Source organism: Aquarana catesbeiana, linkage group LG01 (genome assembly GCF_042186555.1).
Source record: "Aquarana catesbeiana isolate 2022-GZ linkage group LG01, ASM4218655v1, whole genome shotgun sequence".
NCBI lineage: Eukaryota > Metazoa > Chordata > Amphibia > Anura > Ranidae > Aquarana > Aquarana catesbeiana.
This window is the reverse complement of record NC_133324.1, coordinates 6,433,043-6,449,731: the sequence shown is the minus strand read 5'-3', so window position 1 is coordinate 6,449,731 and position 16,689 is coordinate 6,433,043. Positions and strand designations below refer to the sequence as shown.

At 42.5% G+C, this 16,689-nt stretch overlaps 1 protein-coding gene across 1 annotated transcript; it reads right to left on the bottom strand.

Annotated features, from left to right (window-relative positions):
• Nucleotides 1–7,430: 7,430 nt before the first annotated feature.
• LOC141124150 (chymotrypsinogen A-like) lies at nucleotides 7,431–15,693 on the bottom strand. The gene is made up of 7 exons (XM_073612223.1): nucleotides 15,639–15,693; nucleotides 15,027–15,130; nucleotides 14,074–14,153; nucleotides 13,558–13,636; nucleotides 12,304–12,484; nucleotides 9,531–9,664; nucleotides 7,431–7,592 (listed from the first exon to the last, which is right to left on the bottom strand). Exons 1-7 carry the CDS (start codon nucleotides 15,691–15,693, stop codon nucleotides 7,431–7,433), a joined length of 795 nt encoding a protein of 264 aa, XP_073468324.1.
• Nucleotides 15,694–16,689: the final 996 nt, after the last annotated feature.

Here is a 16,689-nt window from a genome sequence, read left to right as displayed (position 1 = left end):
GTCACTTATCAAGACTCTCGCTGAGTGATGGATTCTATAATTATTCCATGTATCAGAGTACGTCATTTACTCCATATTACCCAAAGAGTGGATTTTATTTATGATGAGGAACATCTCAACAAAACAATGGAATGATAAATGATATTGTGCACATATCAACAATATTTTACAGGGCATTGACTACCAGCATGTAGGGGGCCATCAATACTGGTCACCAACATGTAGGTGGAAATCTCCACTGACCATCATATGTAAGGTCAATCTCTCACTGACCTTCTACATGCAGGGTGCAATCTCTACTGACCACAAGCATGTAATGGGCAATTTTCACTGGACAACAACATGTTGTCTACGCTGACAACACCCAAATCTATCTCTCCACCCCTGAACTCACTCCATCAGTCTCCTCACGCATCACTAACTTACTAACAGACATATCTGTCTGGATGTCACACCACTTCCTCAAACTCAACTTGTCCAAAACAGAGCTCATAATATTTCCTCCCCCACGTGCCTCTTCCCCTGACTTGTCTGTCAAGAGCAAGGGCACAACCATCCACAAGTCCCCACATGTCAGGGTGCTAGGTGTTATCCTGGACTCTGAACTCTCCTTTTGGCCCCACATCCAATCCCTTACCAAAGCTTGCCCGCCTCAACCTCTGCAACATCTCTAAACGACGTCCCTTTCTAACCAATGAAACCACAAAACTCCTGATTCACTCCCCGGTATCTCTCGCCTCAACTACCACAACTCTTCATTGGCTTACCTTTAAATAGACTATCCCCCTTCAGTCCATCATGAATGCTGCTGCCAGACTCATCCACCTTACAAACCGCTCAGTGTCTGCTACCCCTCTCTGCCAATCCCTCCATTGGCTGCCACTCGCCCAACAAATTAAATTCAAAACAATACGTTACAAAGCCATCCACAACTCTGCCCCCAGCTACATCACTAGGCTAGTCTCCCATATTCACCTCTAGGACTTCTCCTGAGCCTCTCCCATCCTCTGGAATTCCCTACCCCAATCTGTCAGACTGTCTGCAAATCTATCCACTTTTAGGCGATCCCTGAAAACTTTTTTCTTCAGAGAAGCCTATCCTCCCTCCACCGAACAACTGCACTTCTATTTTCTCCATTAGCTCATCCCCCACAGCTATAACCCTTTTAGATCACTTGACCCTCCCTCCTAGATTGTAAGCTCTAATGAATAGGGCCCTCTGATCCCTCCTGTATTGAAGTGTATTGTAATTGTACTGTGTGCCTTAATGTTGTAAAGCGCTGCACAAACTGTCGGCACTATATAAATCCTATATAATAATAATAATAGAGGACAATCTCCACAGGCCACCAGCATATAGGGGGCTATTTCCACTGTCCACCAACATGTAGGAGGCAATCTCCACTGACCACTGTTGGCATTCATATGTTCATGTTATTGTTCACCTTTTTTTTTGTAGGATCGTATGATCAAATATATTGTACAGGATACGTGCCCCCACTATTTGGGTTTTGTTCCCTTTAGGGGGGATGATGTGAAAACATTATTGAGTACTCGGGGGTTCTCACGCATGCAGGGTGAAGGGTTCTGGGGAAGTCCAGTTGGAGAGGAGAAGATTGAATTAGAGTACACTAATGCAGCGTACACATGAGAGGACTTTTTGACCGGACTGGTCCGACGGACCGAGTCCGGCGGACCGAGTCCGGCGGACAATCCGATCATGTGTGGGCTTCATCGGACCTTCAGCGGACTTTTCCAGTCGAAAATCAGACGGACTTTAGATTTGAAACATGCTTCAAATCTTTCCGATGGACTCAAGTCCGGTCGAAAAGTCCGCTCGTCTGTATGCTAGTCTGACGGATAAAAAAACCCACGCTAGGGCAGCTATTGGCTACTGGCTATTAACTTCCTTATTTTAGACCGGTCGTACGTCATCACGTACAAATCCGTCGGACTTTGGTGTGATCGTGTGTAGGCAAGTCCGTTCGTTCAAAAGTAAGTCGGAAGTCCATCAAAAGTCTGACGAAAGTCCGCCGGAATGGCCGTCGGACTTTTGTGTACGCAGCCTAAGGATTGGTAAGTCCTCATTTGGGACCTGGAATTCTGAAGCTCATAGAGACTTTGGGTGGGAAAGAGCCCCAAAACCCTGATTACAACGACTTGGTTTCAAAAGGATTAACCCTCAAGGATCCTTGAGAAAGTCACGTGACAGTGACGCAATGCGTGGGAGGAGCCTAGGATGCTTTCTGCAGTTTGACACTTGGAGTTGAACTGCAGCGGTCTTTTGAGTAAAGTTTCGTCCACAGCGGCTGACTGCAATCTGCATACTTATATGCTTTTACACAACCGGGCGCACGTGAGTGTATCTCTGAGTAGTTTGCTTGTGTCCTTTTATCCAGTTCACCACGCAATGATGCGTTTCTTTGCTTGTTTTTCATAAAATCGCCGGTGTTGAGAACTAGATGACCAACATGAATATGGCTGAAGCAGGATGTTAAAACAAATCATGAACAACGAACTTTAATTAATTAATTAATTCAACCTAGTAAGGCATATTAACTGCTGGGACAATTTCATTCAGATTCCGGATTAATATATCTTCACTGAAAAGTTTCTCCCTATGATTGCACATACTGGCAACATACACTAGAGTGGTTTTTATATTTTTTTCTCACATTTTAGCATTGTGGCGTTTTTTGGTGTGGTTTTCACAAAATAGTTTTTTTCACATTATAATTTATTATTGTGGCGTTTTTTTGTGTGCAACAGCGCCAGGATTTTGCTATTCTGTACACTTGTCAGTTATGTTTATAATCAGAGTGGTATAATTTATGATTTTGCACAGTAGTATCTAGCACTGTGGCAGATTTATGTGGATGCACTAGCACCAGGATTATTTAAATAATCATTTTATTACAGGCTTTGCACATATTTATTGTAATGGTTTGGGTCCATTATATCCACATTTTGCACATTATTTTATGCTGACTGATCATATATTAGAGCGCATCAATTTTATATGTTTTTTTTTATGTTCTAAATTTTTCTGATGGAACTAATTCCTATCGGGAAAACCGCTCGTCTGTATGCTGTTCCGACGGACCAAAAACGACGCATGCTCTGAAGCAAGTACGTGACGGAAGCTATTGGCTACTGGCTATTGAACTTCCTTTTTCTAGTCCCGTCGTTGCGTGTTGTACGTCACATCGTTCTGGACGGTCGGACTTTGGTGTGACCGCGTGTAGGCAAGACAGCTTGAGCGGAATTCAGTCGGAACTCCGTCGGAGAAACCTTCAGAGTTTATTCCGATGGCAAAACCGGTCGTGTGTACAGGGCATTAGAGTTTATCTATATAAATGCTGGTGTGTGCCGTTATTTCTCCTTGTTTTGTCATGTGCTGGAGCTTCTTCTCAACAGAGGTGAGATCTACAAACTATAGAGATGCCACCTCATCCCTTTAAACCCGGAACACCTTTGAATTACACGGGTTCTGAGGCTACTTAAATGCAGATAAGGCACCGAGTGAATTTAATTACCACCTTAATCAGCCACAGAACCCGTGTAATTATTATATGTGTTCGGGTTTAAAGGGATGAGGTGGCAACCATAACAAACTGTTGAGCTGAGGTGGAGGAGGGGAGCCCATGGTCTATGATGGATTTGTCCCAACTGAAAAAGAATTTCTTATTAGAAGACATGTTGGAAGCGTTGGGTAGATCCTGGAATCCAAGACCTGTGTGTGTTTAGTGGTGAAAAGTTTGTATTTTGGAACCACAATATTTATTGAGTTTTGAGATGTTCCACGTCATAAATAAAATCCACTCTTTATGTAATATGGTGGAAAAAGGTGTGCTCAGATACCTCAACTAATTATAGATTTCATCACTCAGCGAGAGTCTTGATAAGTGACGTTCTCCTGTAACACCTGTTTCCTCATATCTTTTTCTTCAGCCCAAGTTGGTGGAATATCCGGATTTGTTAAAAGTTTCCTGATAAGGAGAGCTAAAATTATCTTAATAACAAGCCTGGAGCTCTCACCTGATTGGCTGACTGAGCGTATATAAGCTGAACAGACCTTACAATCATCCTTATATCCATGAAAAGCAGAAAATGTCAATCCATCGGGTCAGGCCTGTCCATTAGGGGCGCATAGGCGCTGTCCCCCCCATCCATGCGTCCGGCCCCCTTATCTACATGCAGGGTGCCGGATGCATGGATTACAATGGGGGGGTGTGGTTTCTTTTAACCACTTCAAAGCCGGGCATTTAGACACCTTCCTGCCCAAGCCAATTTTCAGCTTTCAGCGCTGTCGCAATTTGAATGACAATGGCGCGGTCATGCTACACTGTACCCAAAGTAAATTCTTATCATTTTGTTCCCACAAATAGAGCTTTCTTTTGGTGGTATTTGATCACCTCTGTGGTTTTTATTTTTTGCGCAACAAATAAAAAAAAATCGAAAATTTTGAAAAAAAAACAAGTTTTTCTTTGTTCCTGTAAAAATTGTTGTAAATAAGTAAGTTTTCTCCTTCAATGACGGGCACTGATAAGTTGGCACTGATGGGCACTGATGAGGTGGCACTTATGGGCACTGATAAGTGGCACTGATGGGCACTGATAGGTGGCACTGGTATACGGCACAGAAAAACTGTCCAGTAAAAATGGGGTAAAAAAAAAATATCAGTTTCAGTCTGGTATGGACAGACATCACAATGACATGGCCACAATGTGGTCTTCTACGGAAAGCTATACATGAAGATGTCTAGAGCTTATATATGTTAATTGCTGTCCATCTTTTGTGTTAATCCATCTTCTCCCTTTCTCTCTCAGCACTAGCTAAGCCAGATAAACTCCAGCAGGTGGCTCTTCCTCTTCTGACAACACAGAGTGCCAGAGATACTTTATACCCAGAATCAAGGCCCAGAGGACGCCGAACTTCCGTCAGGGATATCCGAGGGGGAGGGGGTCGAAGGTACCGGGTTGGGGGGTAAACCCAGGGGGGGGACGATCTGCATCTAGCCCGAGGCCAGAGCCAGGATCACGGGAGGAGAGGCTCCAGGCATACCCCTCATCCCAGGACTAGCATCGGACCCTACAAGACGCCCACATCCGGCTCCTCCCTCAATCAATGAGATGGGTCTTAAGTTGTTCAGGTTGGTGGGGTCCAGTGAGGGCTTTTTAAGAATGGGAGTGATCTGCGCATGTTTTAGAGGGGAGGGGAAGGTGCCACTAGAGAGGAAGAGATTGAAGATGTGGGTGAGGGAGCATAGGATAGAAGAAGAGGGTGACTGTAGTAGTTGTAAGGGAACAGAATCCAAGGAACAATTGGTTAAGTGGGCATCTGAGAAAAGTTTTGTAACCTCTTCAGTAGTAGCCAATTCAAAAGAGGAGAGTTTTGATTGTACTGTTAAACAAGTTATTTTCGGTGGGGAAGATGTACTCACAGTGGAGGTGTCCTCATGAATTGCATCAATCTTGTCTTTGAAGTGATTGACAATCTCTTGGGCAGTGAGTGAGTTAGTGGGTAGAGGGGGTGGGGGACGAAGCAGAGAGTTAAAGGTTGAGAAGAGCCAATGGGGACTGGATGACAAAGTATTAATAAGAGAGACAAAGTAGGCTTGTTTGGCAGCATGGAGGCATGAATTGTATTTTAGAAGGGCAGATTTATATAGGGTGAAGTCTTGCAGGTATTTGGTTTTACGCCACAGTCGTTCAAGAGCACGGCAATGTCTCTTGAGATTTCTAGTGTTGTCAGTTTGCCAGGGTTGTAACGGTCAGGGCCTGATTCTGTGTGTGTTGAGTCTCTTTGAAGAAACATTTCTCCAGACCACCTTGCAAGTGGCTAGAGGTAGGCCATGAACAGACTCCACTGTGCCCTCTTCTCTGATCAACTTGTAGACAGTTGTTGGCTGCTACAGGTCAGGCTTATTCCTGCTAGCACTTGCTTCACAGAGTGCACCAGTTGTAGGGAATGTCCCATTTGTGCCATCCAAGGGACCTCCAAAGAGGCCAGGGGAAAATTGGGACATGGAGCTTCCACTAGAGTCCACTGTTTGATCAATCAAAGTTCCATGCAGTTGCAAGTGATGAAAACCCTCAGTTGAGTATCAATGTCGGACACACTGTTACCACCTTTGAAGGGCTTCTTGAACATGACTGCCTACTTTACTCTGACCATTTTGGAGTCCCAGGTGGAGTAAAACACTGATCTGGTTATGGCCTTGCCTGTTTTGACTTCACGAGGGCCAGACCTGGGCGAGATAATGCAACACTGGGAGGATCTCACTGCAGAGTACCAGTGTCTTTACCTCAATGGTAAGTTCTCTGAGGCTCCAGAGTCCAAATGTATTTCTGCTTCATCTCAGCCGGTCTCTCCTTCCAAGACTTCAGGGCTTCACTGGCAAGTTACTTTTTCACCAGGAAATTGTATATTGGTGCCTTTGCTTTGGACACAGATGATGGAAACAGCAAACATCTTTGCAACAAATCTTTAAAGCCTTCATTACAAAGGTCAGAATTTATGAAACCTACAGTAACTAGATTGAAATTTTTCCAAAGGAACGGCCTTCATTTTTTAACAATGAAGGACAAATTTGAAGATTTGTGTTATGCTGTGATGAAAAAAGGTTCCTATATAAAGCTATGTGTGTTGTGGTGTGTTGGAAGATCTGTAAAAATGACTGGGCAGCCTGATTGCACATTGACATGTAAAATAATGAAGGTTGATGAGTGGGTGATAACACACTGCAAGGCATTGAACAGAAGTGAGGAGGACCTTAAAGTATAATTAGACCTTTGTGACACTGGGCCCTACTGTTTGAATATTGCTGTCATGGTGGTCTAGTCTAGATCTGCAGAATACAAAGAAAGGTTCATATGGACACAGCGTAAAAATTGTTTTTACAATTTCCCCTGGACACCAAGCTAAATGCAAACATTCTTGACTGGGCAATGGAAGCTTCCAGAACCTGCACACACATAATAGAGCAAAGCTGATTATATCGGCACAAGTGGCTGCATTTGATGGGCACAATGGCTGCATTTGATGGGCACAAGTGGCTGCATATAATGGGCACAAGTGGCTGCATTTGATGGGCACAATGGCTGCATTTGATGGGCACAGTGAGGCTGCAATTGATGGGGGGTTCAGTGTTTTTTAGTTTGTTTGCGCCCCCCAAAAAATTTGGAGCACCAGCCACCACTGTGCAGGAGTAAAATGTGGAAGTTGGGGAGAGATAAACTGTGAATGGAACAGAATCACAAACTGTCATCACCTTAAGAAATGTAAAGATTTTATAAGTTTTAATCATCTCATTTATATCATTTGTTTAATATGTTTTGTTGTTTATTTTGTGAATGAATCTCAAGAAAATCCCAAGTCATATTAGGATGCAAAAGTTACTTTATTGAGTATCAGGACATTGGATGGTATTTAGTTGGCGGCAACAGTCTGGTCCACCCAGGATCTGAGGGCGGTGACGCGGGCGTAGACTCCGGGAGAAGATGGAGAGCAGGAAGAGCTGCCAAAGGAGACAACACCGGCCAGGGTCCAGGCTCCGTTCCTCTGGCACACAAGGGGTCCACCAGAGTCACCCTGAAAAGAAGCAAAATGAAGAATTACAGAAGAGTTCTCAAGTAATCACTTGCCGACAAAACAACACGTATGCGCTTCGACAAAGAGTGTGTACTTGATCACTCTCGCGCCGCATGTATGCATCCATGGACGTCTAAAGTTTCTGTTCTGAAAGTACACTTGCTGTGTGCTTACACATTGACTGGGCTTTCACAGAAAGCTCCTCTTCTCTAGTTATGATCGGGAGCTCCTGAGACTGGCTCATGATCAGGTGACCATTGTGACAGCCAATCACATTGGTCAAGTGGTTAGTAATTCCTTCCTGTCTCCGAAGGCATAAATGCCCAGTTCAAGGGATGCACGACTGGGTGTCAATGGGGTTAATGTAGCCAAAACTATGGAGCCATGACATATTATTATCTACTTACAATAGGACATAACTTCTACCTGAGTGTGGATTCTATTCAGTATATAAAGAAATTGAACCAGTTTTTGGATCATGAGACCCAGAGCAATGTAGTCCCAATTTTATTCTTTTGATGTTAACATACATTTGAAAGAAAAGCCATAATTTATGAAATATTTTATTGGTTCTGGCAGAAAGCGAGTGGGAGATTTTATGAAGGGAGCCAGTGGATAGCAGTAGAATTTTTATGATCCTTTCCATCTCTATATAGACTAATACAATTGTTGCATACACACTGTAAGATGGCCTGGATGGATGACATTTCCAATTTTTGGACTTTTTATGGTCCACGTAAGGTCATCTACACCATGATGGCACCTCTCAACCACAAGGCCAAGCTTGGTGCCAATCTATATAAAGTATTCTTTGACAAAAGAAACTCAACGGGTCTCATAAGAGAACATGAACTCTGGAACAAATCATGAAACACATATATGAACTATTAATGGGTTCAAAAGAACTCCTCACCAGTTATTTTCAACAACAGTGATGTGCAGAAGATAATTTACTATTTGAAACAGAACACAGGACCATTAATGGTGGAGCAAATTATTCAGTATTCACTAATTAGGTTTAATTTAATACCTAATCATATAATATACAAAGACAAGTGTGTCTTGTCTACAGTCAAGCATGGTGGTGGGAGTGTCATGGTCTGGGGCTGCATGAGTACTTCCGGCACTGGGGAGCTACAGATCATTGAGGGAACCATGAATGCCAACATGTACTGTGACATACTGAAGCAGAGCATGATCCCCTCCCTTTGGAGACTGGGCCGCAGGGCAGTATTCCAACATGATAACCACCCCAAACACACCTCCAAGACCACCACTGCCTTGCTAAAGAAGCTGAGGGTAAAGGTGATGGACTGGCCAAGCATGTCTCCAGTCCTAAACCCTATTGATCATCTGTGGGGCATCCTCAAACAGAAGGTGGAGGAGCGCAAGGCCTCTAACATCCACCAGCTCCGTGATGTCGTCATGGAGGAGTGGAAGAGGACTCCAGTGGCAACCTGTGAAGCTCTGGTGACCTCCATGCCAAAGAGGGCTAAGGCAGTGCTGGAAAATAATGGTGGCCACACAAAATATTGACACTTTGGGCCCAATTTGGACATTTTCACTTAGGGGTGTACTCACCTTTGTTGCCAGCGGTTTAGGCATTAATGGCTGTGTGTTGAGTTATTTTTAGGGGACAGCAAATTTACACTGTTATACAAGCTGTACACTCACTACTTTACATTGTAACAAAGTGTAATTTCTTCACATGAAAAGATAGAATCAAATATTTAGAAAAATGTGAGGGGTGTACTCACTTTTGTGGGATACTGTATATGTATAATAATCTATGTATGATTGTTAGGCTACACAGACTGTTCTGCCTCATATAAAGTGACCCACTTTGAAATAGTTTGGACCCCTACGCTATTGTTCTGTTCAGTGAGATAACTACGGAGAGCTAACACTGGTCAATAGAAAGTCTGTAGATCATCGTACCATGCAGGAGGAGGCACCGGAGGCACCAGCGCAGATCATGGAGGCCTGGATTTTGGTTGAAAAGTATCTCTGGCAGTCAGCGTTGGCCAGAAGAGGAAGAGACACCTGCTGGAGTTTAGCTGGCTTGGCTTGTGCTAAGGGAGAAAGTAAGAAGAGGGATTAACATAAAGGATGAACAGCAACTAACATATTTAAACTCTAGACATCTCTATGTACAGCCCTCTGTAGAAGACCGTATTATGGTCTTTTCGTTGTGATTGTTGTTCATACCAGACCGACAGCCAACCAAAGAAGACCATATTATGGCCATATCATTATCATGCCTGTCCATACCCGACTGACAGTCAACCAAATAAGGCCTTATTGTGTCATTTCATTGCGATTCCTGCCAATACCCAACTAAAACTGATATTTTGCTTCATTTCTCTTGGAAATGTCTGATGGTTTTTCCAACTTATGAAACTTCTCTAAGTAATTTCTCTGTTAATTTTCCAAGAAATTTCAAATAAGAATGAATTCTACCGAAAAATCCTAGCATAATACCATGCTTAATGTCAACAGTTCATTGGAGCTTTCTAAGTAAACTTTAAAGATCTGGAGAGATAAAAAGTGGAATGAAGGCCAAAGGAAAGGTTATTATTATTATTATGTCAGTCTTCATAACTAGGCCCCAGTGACAGAAAAGGAAACCTGGGAAAATAATTGAAAATGTATGATAATGAGTTGTACCACCGAGTGACCATCCAATGAAGAGCCATCAGCCCACCAGTACAGGGGGCCACCAAGGCAATTGCTGTCTGTGTTTTCTCTCGAGGGGAATTTATCATCTCTTTTGGTCTTGGTGGCCATTGGGACAGATAGCGATGGGGAATCCAAAATGTTAAGGATGTCACTGGAACATGAAGGGATTGTTCTTATTTTACAAATCATTCTTTAGTAAGAGGTAACAGGAAGTAAAGAATACACATTAATGGAAAAAAGGAGTCAATTAAAGTGTTACTAAAGTCAAGGGGCCACCAAGGCAATTGCTGTCTGTGTGTTCTCTGGGGAAATTAATTGTCTGTTTTGGTCTTGGTGGCCATTGGGACAGGTAGTGATGGGAAATCCAAAATGCTAAGGTTGTTACTGGAACGTGAAGAGAGCAGAATTGTTTAAGAGGAATACATGACACAACTATCTAAGAAGGGATTGTCCTTACTTTACAAATGATTCTTCAGTAAGAGGTAACAGGAAGTAAAGAGGAAAACATCAAAAAGATGTTTTGCCTAAAAATACACTTTAATGGAAAAAAAAGGAGTCAATTAAAGTGGAGACGAAAGACAAACAATGTTCTCAGCTCCACCCTTCCCTGTGAATGCCTAAAATACAACAATTAAAAAAAAAAAGAGTATTGTCCATAAAATGTTATGATAAATGTATAGGATGTTGGGGTAAAACAAGTTGAGTGGAAGTGTATGAAACAGGTGACTGTATTCAAAGGGGGATGCGAGGCTGCAATGTTCAAAGAAGGCCTGGGAGATCCATGCTGCACTGCATAGAGTCTTCACCGGGCTCACACTTCTTGATCATTAAAACTGTATTGCACCAAGGGTGCACTTGGCACTTCTCTCCCCTCCCCTTTATCAATTAAAGTGACTCTAAAGTCAGAAGGTTTTTTTTAACTTAATGCATTCTATGCCCCAGTTGAAGTCCTTTGGGACTAAACGCATCCGACTTTGCTTTCTGCTTCCCAAATTGCCCTTCTTTTTTACTCTGTGATTACAGATTTTATTCTTACCGATGTATGTTTGATTTTTATAATAAAAAACCCACTTTTTTGACCTACACTATATGGAGGCATTTTTTATTTTCATAACCTTCCGGACGAGAGTTTTCTTGCAATCCGGTCCAGCCTTCGATGCCTGAATTCCAGCCTTGGTGTTCCCTACATCTGAGTTTCGGTCTGGTGGTCACCTGCACAACCCTTGGAGTCGTGTTTGGAGGACCTGGGTTTCTTAGAGTTCTGTCGATCTGCCGATCTCAGCACCCTTGCCTTAATGACTCTTTGTCGCTGACATTTGAGTCCACCTTTTTCCGGTAAGAGTAGATATACCTTCCCTTTGGTTGAAGATGTACCATCCCTGATGCTCTACATGCCGGACAGTGCCAGTGTACTCCATCCCTGACTAGCCCCTATCTGCTGGTGGACTTACACCGGTCCTTTCCAGGACCTTTACATTTATTGGACTTTTTCATATTTCCATTCCTTTTTACATGTTATATGATTGATTTTTCACCACCCACTTATTATGTGCATAAATGTCAAAAATGTGTGGTGGGGTTTTTTTTTTCTGCCTTTAAGGAGCCTATGCCTGTAAAACTTCTGAAAAAGCAATAGTGTGCATAGGCACATTGGCTAACATGGATGGGAGTTTCCAGGCAGAAAAAAATGAGTGCTCAAAAAAAGCTCAAAAGCCCGTAGGAGCCGCTTCTTTGAGCTGCAGTGTGCATGAGCCCTAATATTTCGTCTTTGATGCTTGTAACAGTTTGCAGGCATCACTTACATAGGAGCCACTGCCTCAGCTACCTGGTGCACAAAGAATGACCCTGATCCCAAAATAATTGTTGAGTCTCACCAACTAGAGCTTCAGGATGACCACAACAGGAGAAGAGGACCAAAGCATATAAGGGATGCCCTACAATCCTACATGATGATTTTTAGAACATACTTTATATGCCCAAGGCTTTAACTGATTAATACTTTGTATGTTTGAAGAACACCTAATCTTCTTACTGGCGGCATTGGTGTATCCCCATCCGGTGGTGACGCATCTTTCTCCTCCATTGAAGACTTGAGAGGAAGCAGCAAGACACACGGGAGACACGCGGACATCGAGGGTGGCAGGACTGGAAAGCTTGATCAGGGCGATGTCATTGACCTTGGTCTGGGTGCTGTACTGGGGGTGTCTGAAGAACTGAAAAAAGTTATATTAAGGATTCATGTTTTCATAGATTTTAATACATCAGGGTCTACTACTGAACTTATCAGTATGTAGTTTGAGCCAGACCCTGGGGAGAAGAGAGAGGGGGGAGAATTCAACATTTCAGGGGTGTAAGAACCTCCTTGCTTAATAACCTCCTACTTTTTTGAGGAAGGGAGTGCTTACACCCCCGAAACGTTGGGTTCTTCCACCTCCTCCTCTCTCTTTTTTTACCAGGGTCTGGTTCAGCTATCCTTTCCATTACTCTATTCTGGGTACTGAATTTCTTCATGTATTTCTAAACATCAGCTGCTATATGATTTAGGTGGTGCTCATTGTACCTATATACATACAGTACATGGATTTTGGTGATCAGGGTACATGGTGATCATATCCCCCCTTATGTCTTTATACATGGTGATCATATTCCCCCTTATGTCTTTATACAAGGTGATCATATCCCCCCTTATGTCTTTATACATGGTGATCATATCCCCCCTTATGTCTTTATACATGGTGATCATATCCCCCATTATGTCTTTATACATGGTGATCATATCCCCCCCTTATGTCTTTATACATGGTGATCATATCCCCCCTTATGTCTTTATACATGGTGATCATATCCCCCCTTATGTCTTTATACATGGTGATCATATCCCCCCTTATGTCTTTATACATGGAGATCATATCCCCCTTATGTCTTTATACATGGTGATCATATCCCCCCTTATGTCTTTATACATGGTGATCATATCCCCCCTTATGTCTTTATACATGGAGATCATATTCCCCCTTATGTCTTTATACATGGTGATCATATCCCCCCTTATGTATTTATACATGGTGATCATATCCCCCTTAATCTCTTCTTCTCAGGAGTGAATAGATTCAGTTCCTCTAATCTTTCCTCATAGCTGAGCTCCTCCATGCCTCTTATCAGTTTGGTTGCCCTTCTCTGCACTTTCTCCAGTTCCCTGATATCCTTTTTGAGAACTGGTGCCCAAAACCGAACTGCGTATCACAGATGAGGTCTTACTAATGATTCACTAATAAAAAAAACTTACTCTGCCGATGGACTTGACCTGGATGGGCTCAGCATTGGATGAAAGGTCGAATTCACCCAGGACCACACGGTGGGAAGTTCTGGATGAAAGACAAACATGGCAGGTCATTGGTAAATGGTTGGGTGCCATGATGACGATGGTTTTCAATCTCAACCTTATTCTCTCCATACATGGGGAAATTTTACATATCTGGCAGTGAAAGGTCAATTCTTCACAGTAATTTAGTAAAGGGTACAAGACTATGTTACCCATGCTATATACATTGCTCTACTTTCTACAAATCCTACCTTCCACATCTGGAAATAAAGAGAGTTAACAGTTAGTTGTACATTTTATAAAAGGATTTATATAGTTTCCGGTCTATAAACCAGAGGCTCTGGATGGACAGTTGGATAAATGGCTCTTTATTTAGGATGTATCCAGTCTATAAACCAGAGGCTCTGGATGGACAGATTACCAGTAAATCATTACAGTGAACAAAGACTTTGCAGTAGAATATTATCATTTAAGACTCACGTGACTCCGCAGTGGGCAGCAGTGACAACCCAGAGACTGTTGATGATGGAGCCGCCACAGTAGTGGAATCCAGTGCTATCCTACAGACGAAGAGTCATAAGGCCATTGCTTTATATACAGAACATTTCACCTACAGTACCCCATGAAGATTCTTACCCCCACATTGGAAAATTGAACATTTTGTAGCTATGGTCACAGAGGCAGACCACCTAAGCTTAGTGCCAGGAAGCTTTACAAAGTTGCCTAAAACTCCTAATATTCATTAAAGGACAAATCCAGATGTAAGATTACAGGCAGATATATTATATTACCACATAGTATTTAAATCTGACATTCCCTTTAGCTTCAGAATATATGACTAATTGTCTAGGACATGCTGCTAACAGTGGAAACCTAAAGCAGCACCTTCAACCCTCCTATTGTTATTATTTATCCATGCCAGCAAGACTGTAGTCGTTTCTTTTATTGGAATATTGGTCCATTTTAGAGGTTCTGCCCTTGGGGATAGAAGGGGGGGGCCTCTTCACATACCATCCCCCTCTGATGTTTGATTGGCATCTACAGGTACCTTCTCCAGTCACCTACTGATCAGCTACAAGGTGATTCTAAGTGCCATCTTCTGCTTCTTGATGTTCTTTAGTGGGACACATCTTCTCACCTACTCTTTGCTTTTCCAAAAGGGGTTGTCACCTACCTCTGCCTTCTTCCACTTTGCTTTTCTAAAAGGGCTGCGTTACGTTAAATCTTTCCATTTAGAATTGATAATGAAAACATTCAGTCAGTGAAAATTTAAATTTTTTGTCCATAGGAAGTCCTAGACCTGAGGGTTGGGGGAGGGGCATGTGTTTTTACACAATGGGTGGCATTCTGATCTTACCCTAGAAATAACATTAAACCTAGAAATGTTACAATTTAAAGAACAAGATAAAAATGTGGTGAAGAAACGATCGTACCTGAAGAGACACCTGCCATGGCCAAGAACCAGAGACGGCGTTTTCACCGTTCACAACCCTGGCATAGCCGGAGATAAGGGGCCTGATGGCGGGAACACCGCAACCTGAGAAATACACATTCTTATTATAACTGCCAGTAATACATTGTTACACACAACCATATAATATAATACAACGTCTGTTTGGTCATTAAGTCTCTTATTAATGTCTTTGTCTAAATTGATCGTTAAAAAGGCGGATTTTGACTTTTTTTTTCCATTAAAAAAATAATAAAATAATCAGAGCCAGGCTATCCCAACCATATATTGTTCAGGAGTTTGTTTCATTGTCTTATCCATAGTGGATGTGATCAATAAAATGGAGATTGCCAAAAGTCTTCCATACAATTAGATCAATGTACTACGTTATATACGCTCTATGAATGTGTGTGTCTAGAATTATTCATTGGTATAGTATGTGTAAAAATAAATATATATCTATATATATAGATAGATATATATATCTATCTATATATATATATCTATATATATAGATAGATATATATCTATCTATATATATATATATATATACGCAGTATATTACAATGTACTACAAACATGTATGTGTACTCACCATAGGCTCCGCTGAGCAGGACCAGGCAGGACAGGAGGACCCACAGTGTTGCCATCTTCTGCTTTTCTTGGATATGAGGACGATTGTAAGGTCTGTTCAGCTTATATACGCTCAGTCAGCCAATCAGGGGAGAGCTCCAGGCTTGTTATTAGGACAATTTTAGCCCTCCTTATCAGGAAACCTTTGCCAAATCCGGATATCCCGCCAACGTGGGCTGGAGGAAAACATAGGAAGAAACAGGTGTTACAGGAGAACGTCACTTATCAAGACTCTCGCTGAGTGATGGATTCTATAATTATTCCATGTATCAGAGTACGTCATTTACTCCATATTACCCAAAGAGTGGATTTTATTTATGATGAGGAACATCTCAACAAAACAATGGAATGATAAATGATATGGTGCACATATCAACAATATTTTACAGGGCATTGACTACCAGCATGTAGGGGGCCATCAATACTGGTCACCAACATGTAGGTGGAAATATCCACTGACCATCATATGTAAGGTCAATCTCTCACTGTCCTTCTACATGCAGGGTGCAATCTCTACTGACCACAAGCATGTAATGGGCAATTTTCACTGGACAACAACATGTTGTCTACGCTGACGACACCCAAATCTATCTCTCCACCCCTCAACTCACTCCATCAGTCTCCTCACGCATCACTAACTTACTAACAGACATATCTGTCTGGATGTCACACCACTTCCTCAAACTCAACTTGTCCAAAACAGAGCTCATAATATTTCCTCCCCCACGTGCCTCTTCCCCTGACTTGTCTGTCAAGAGCAAGGGCACAACCATCCACAAGTCCCCACATGCCAGGGTGCTAGGTGTTATCCTGGACTCTGAACTCTCCTTTTGGCCCCACATCCAATCCCTTACCAAAGCTTGCCGCCTCAACCTCTGCAACATCTCTAAACGACGTCCCTTTCTAACCAGTGAAACCACAAAACTCCTGATTCACTCCCCGGTTATCTCTCGCCTCAACTACCACAACTCTTCATTGGCTTACCTTTAAATAGACTATCCCCCTTCAGTCCA

Bases quoted from the DNA above. Each gene is read 5' to 3' on its own strand.
- LOC141124150 (XM_073612223.1), bottom strand. From the start codon at position 15,693: ATGGCAACACTGTGGGTCCTCCTGTCCTGCCTGGTCCTGCTCAGCGGA. The intron at 15,131-15,638 runs GTGAGTACACAT...TGTATTTCTCAG, and splicing joins CCTGCTCAGCGGAGCCTATG to GTTGCGGTGTTCCCGCCATC. The intron at 7,593-9,530 runs GTACGATGATCT...GCTTCTTTTCAG, and splicing joins CCGGTGCCTCCTCCTGCATG to GGTGACTCTGGTGGACCCCT.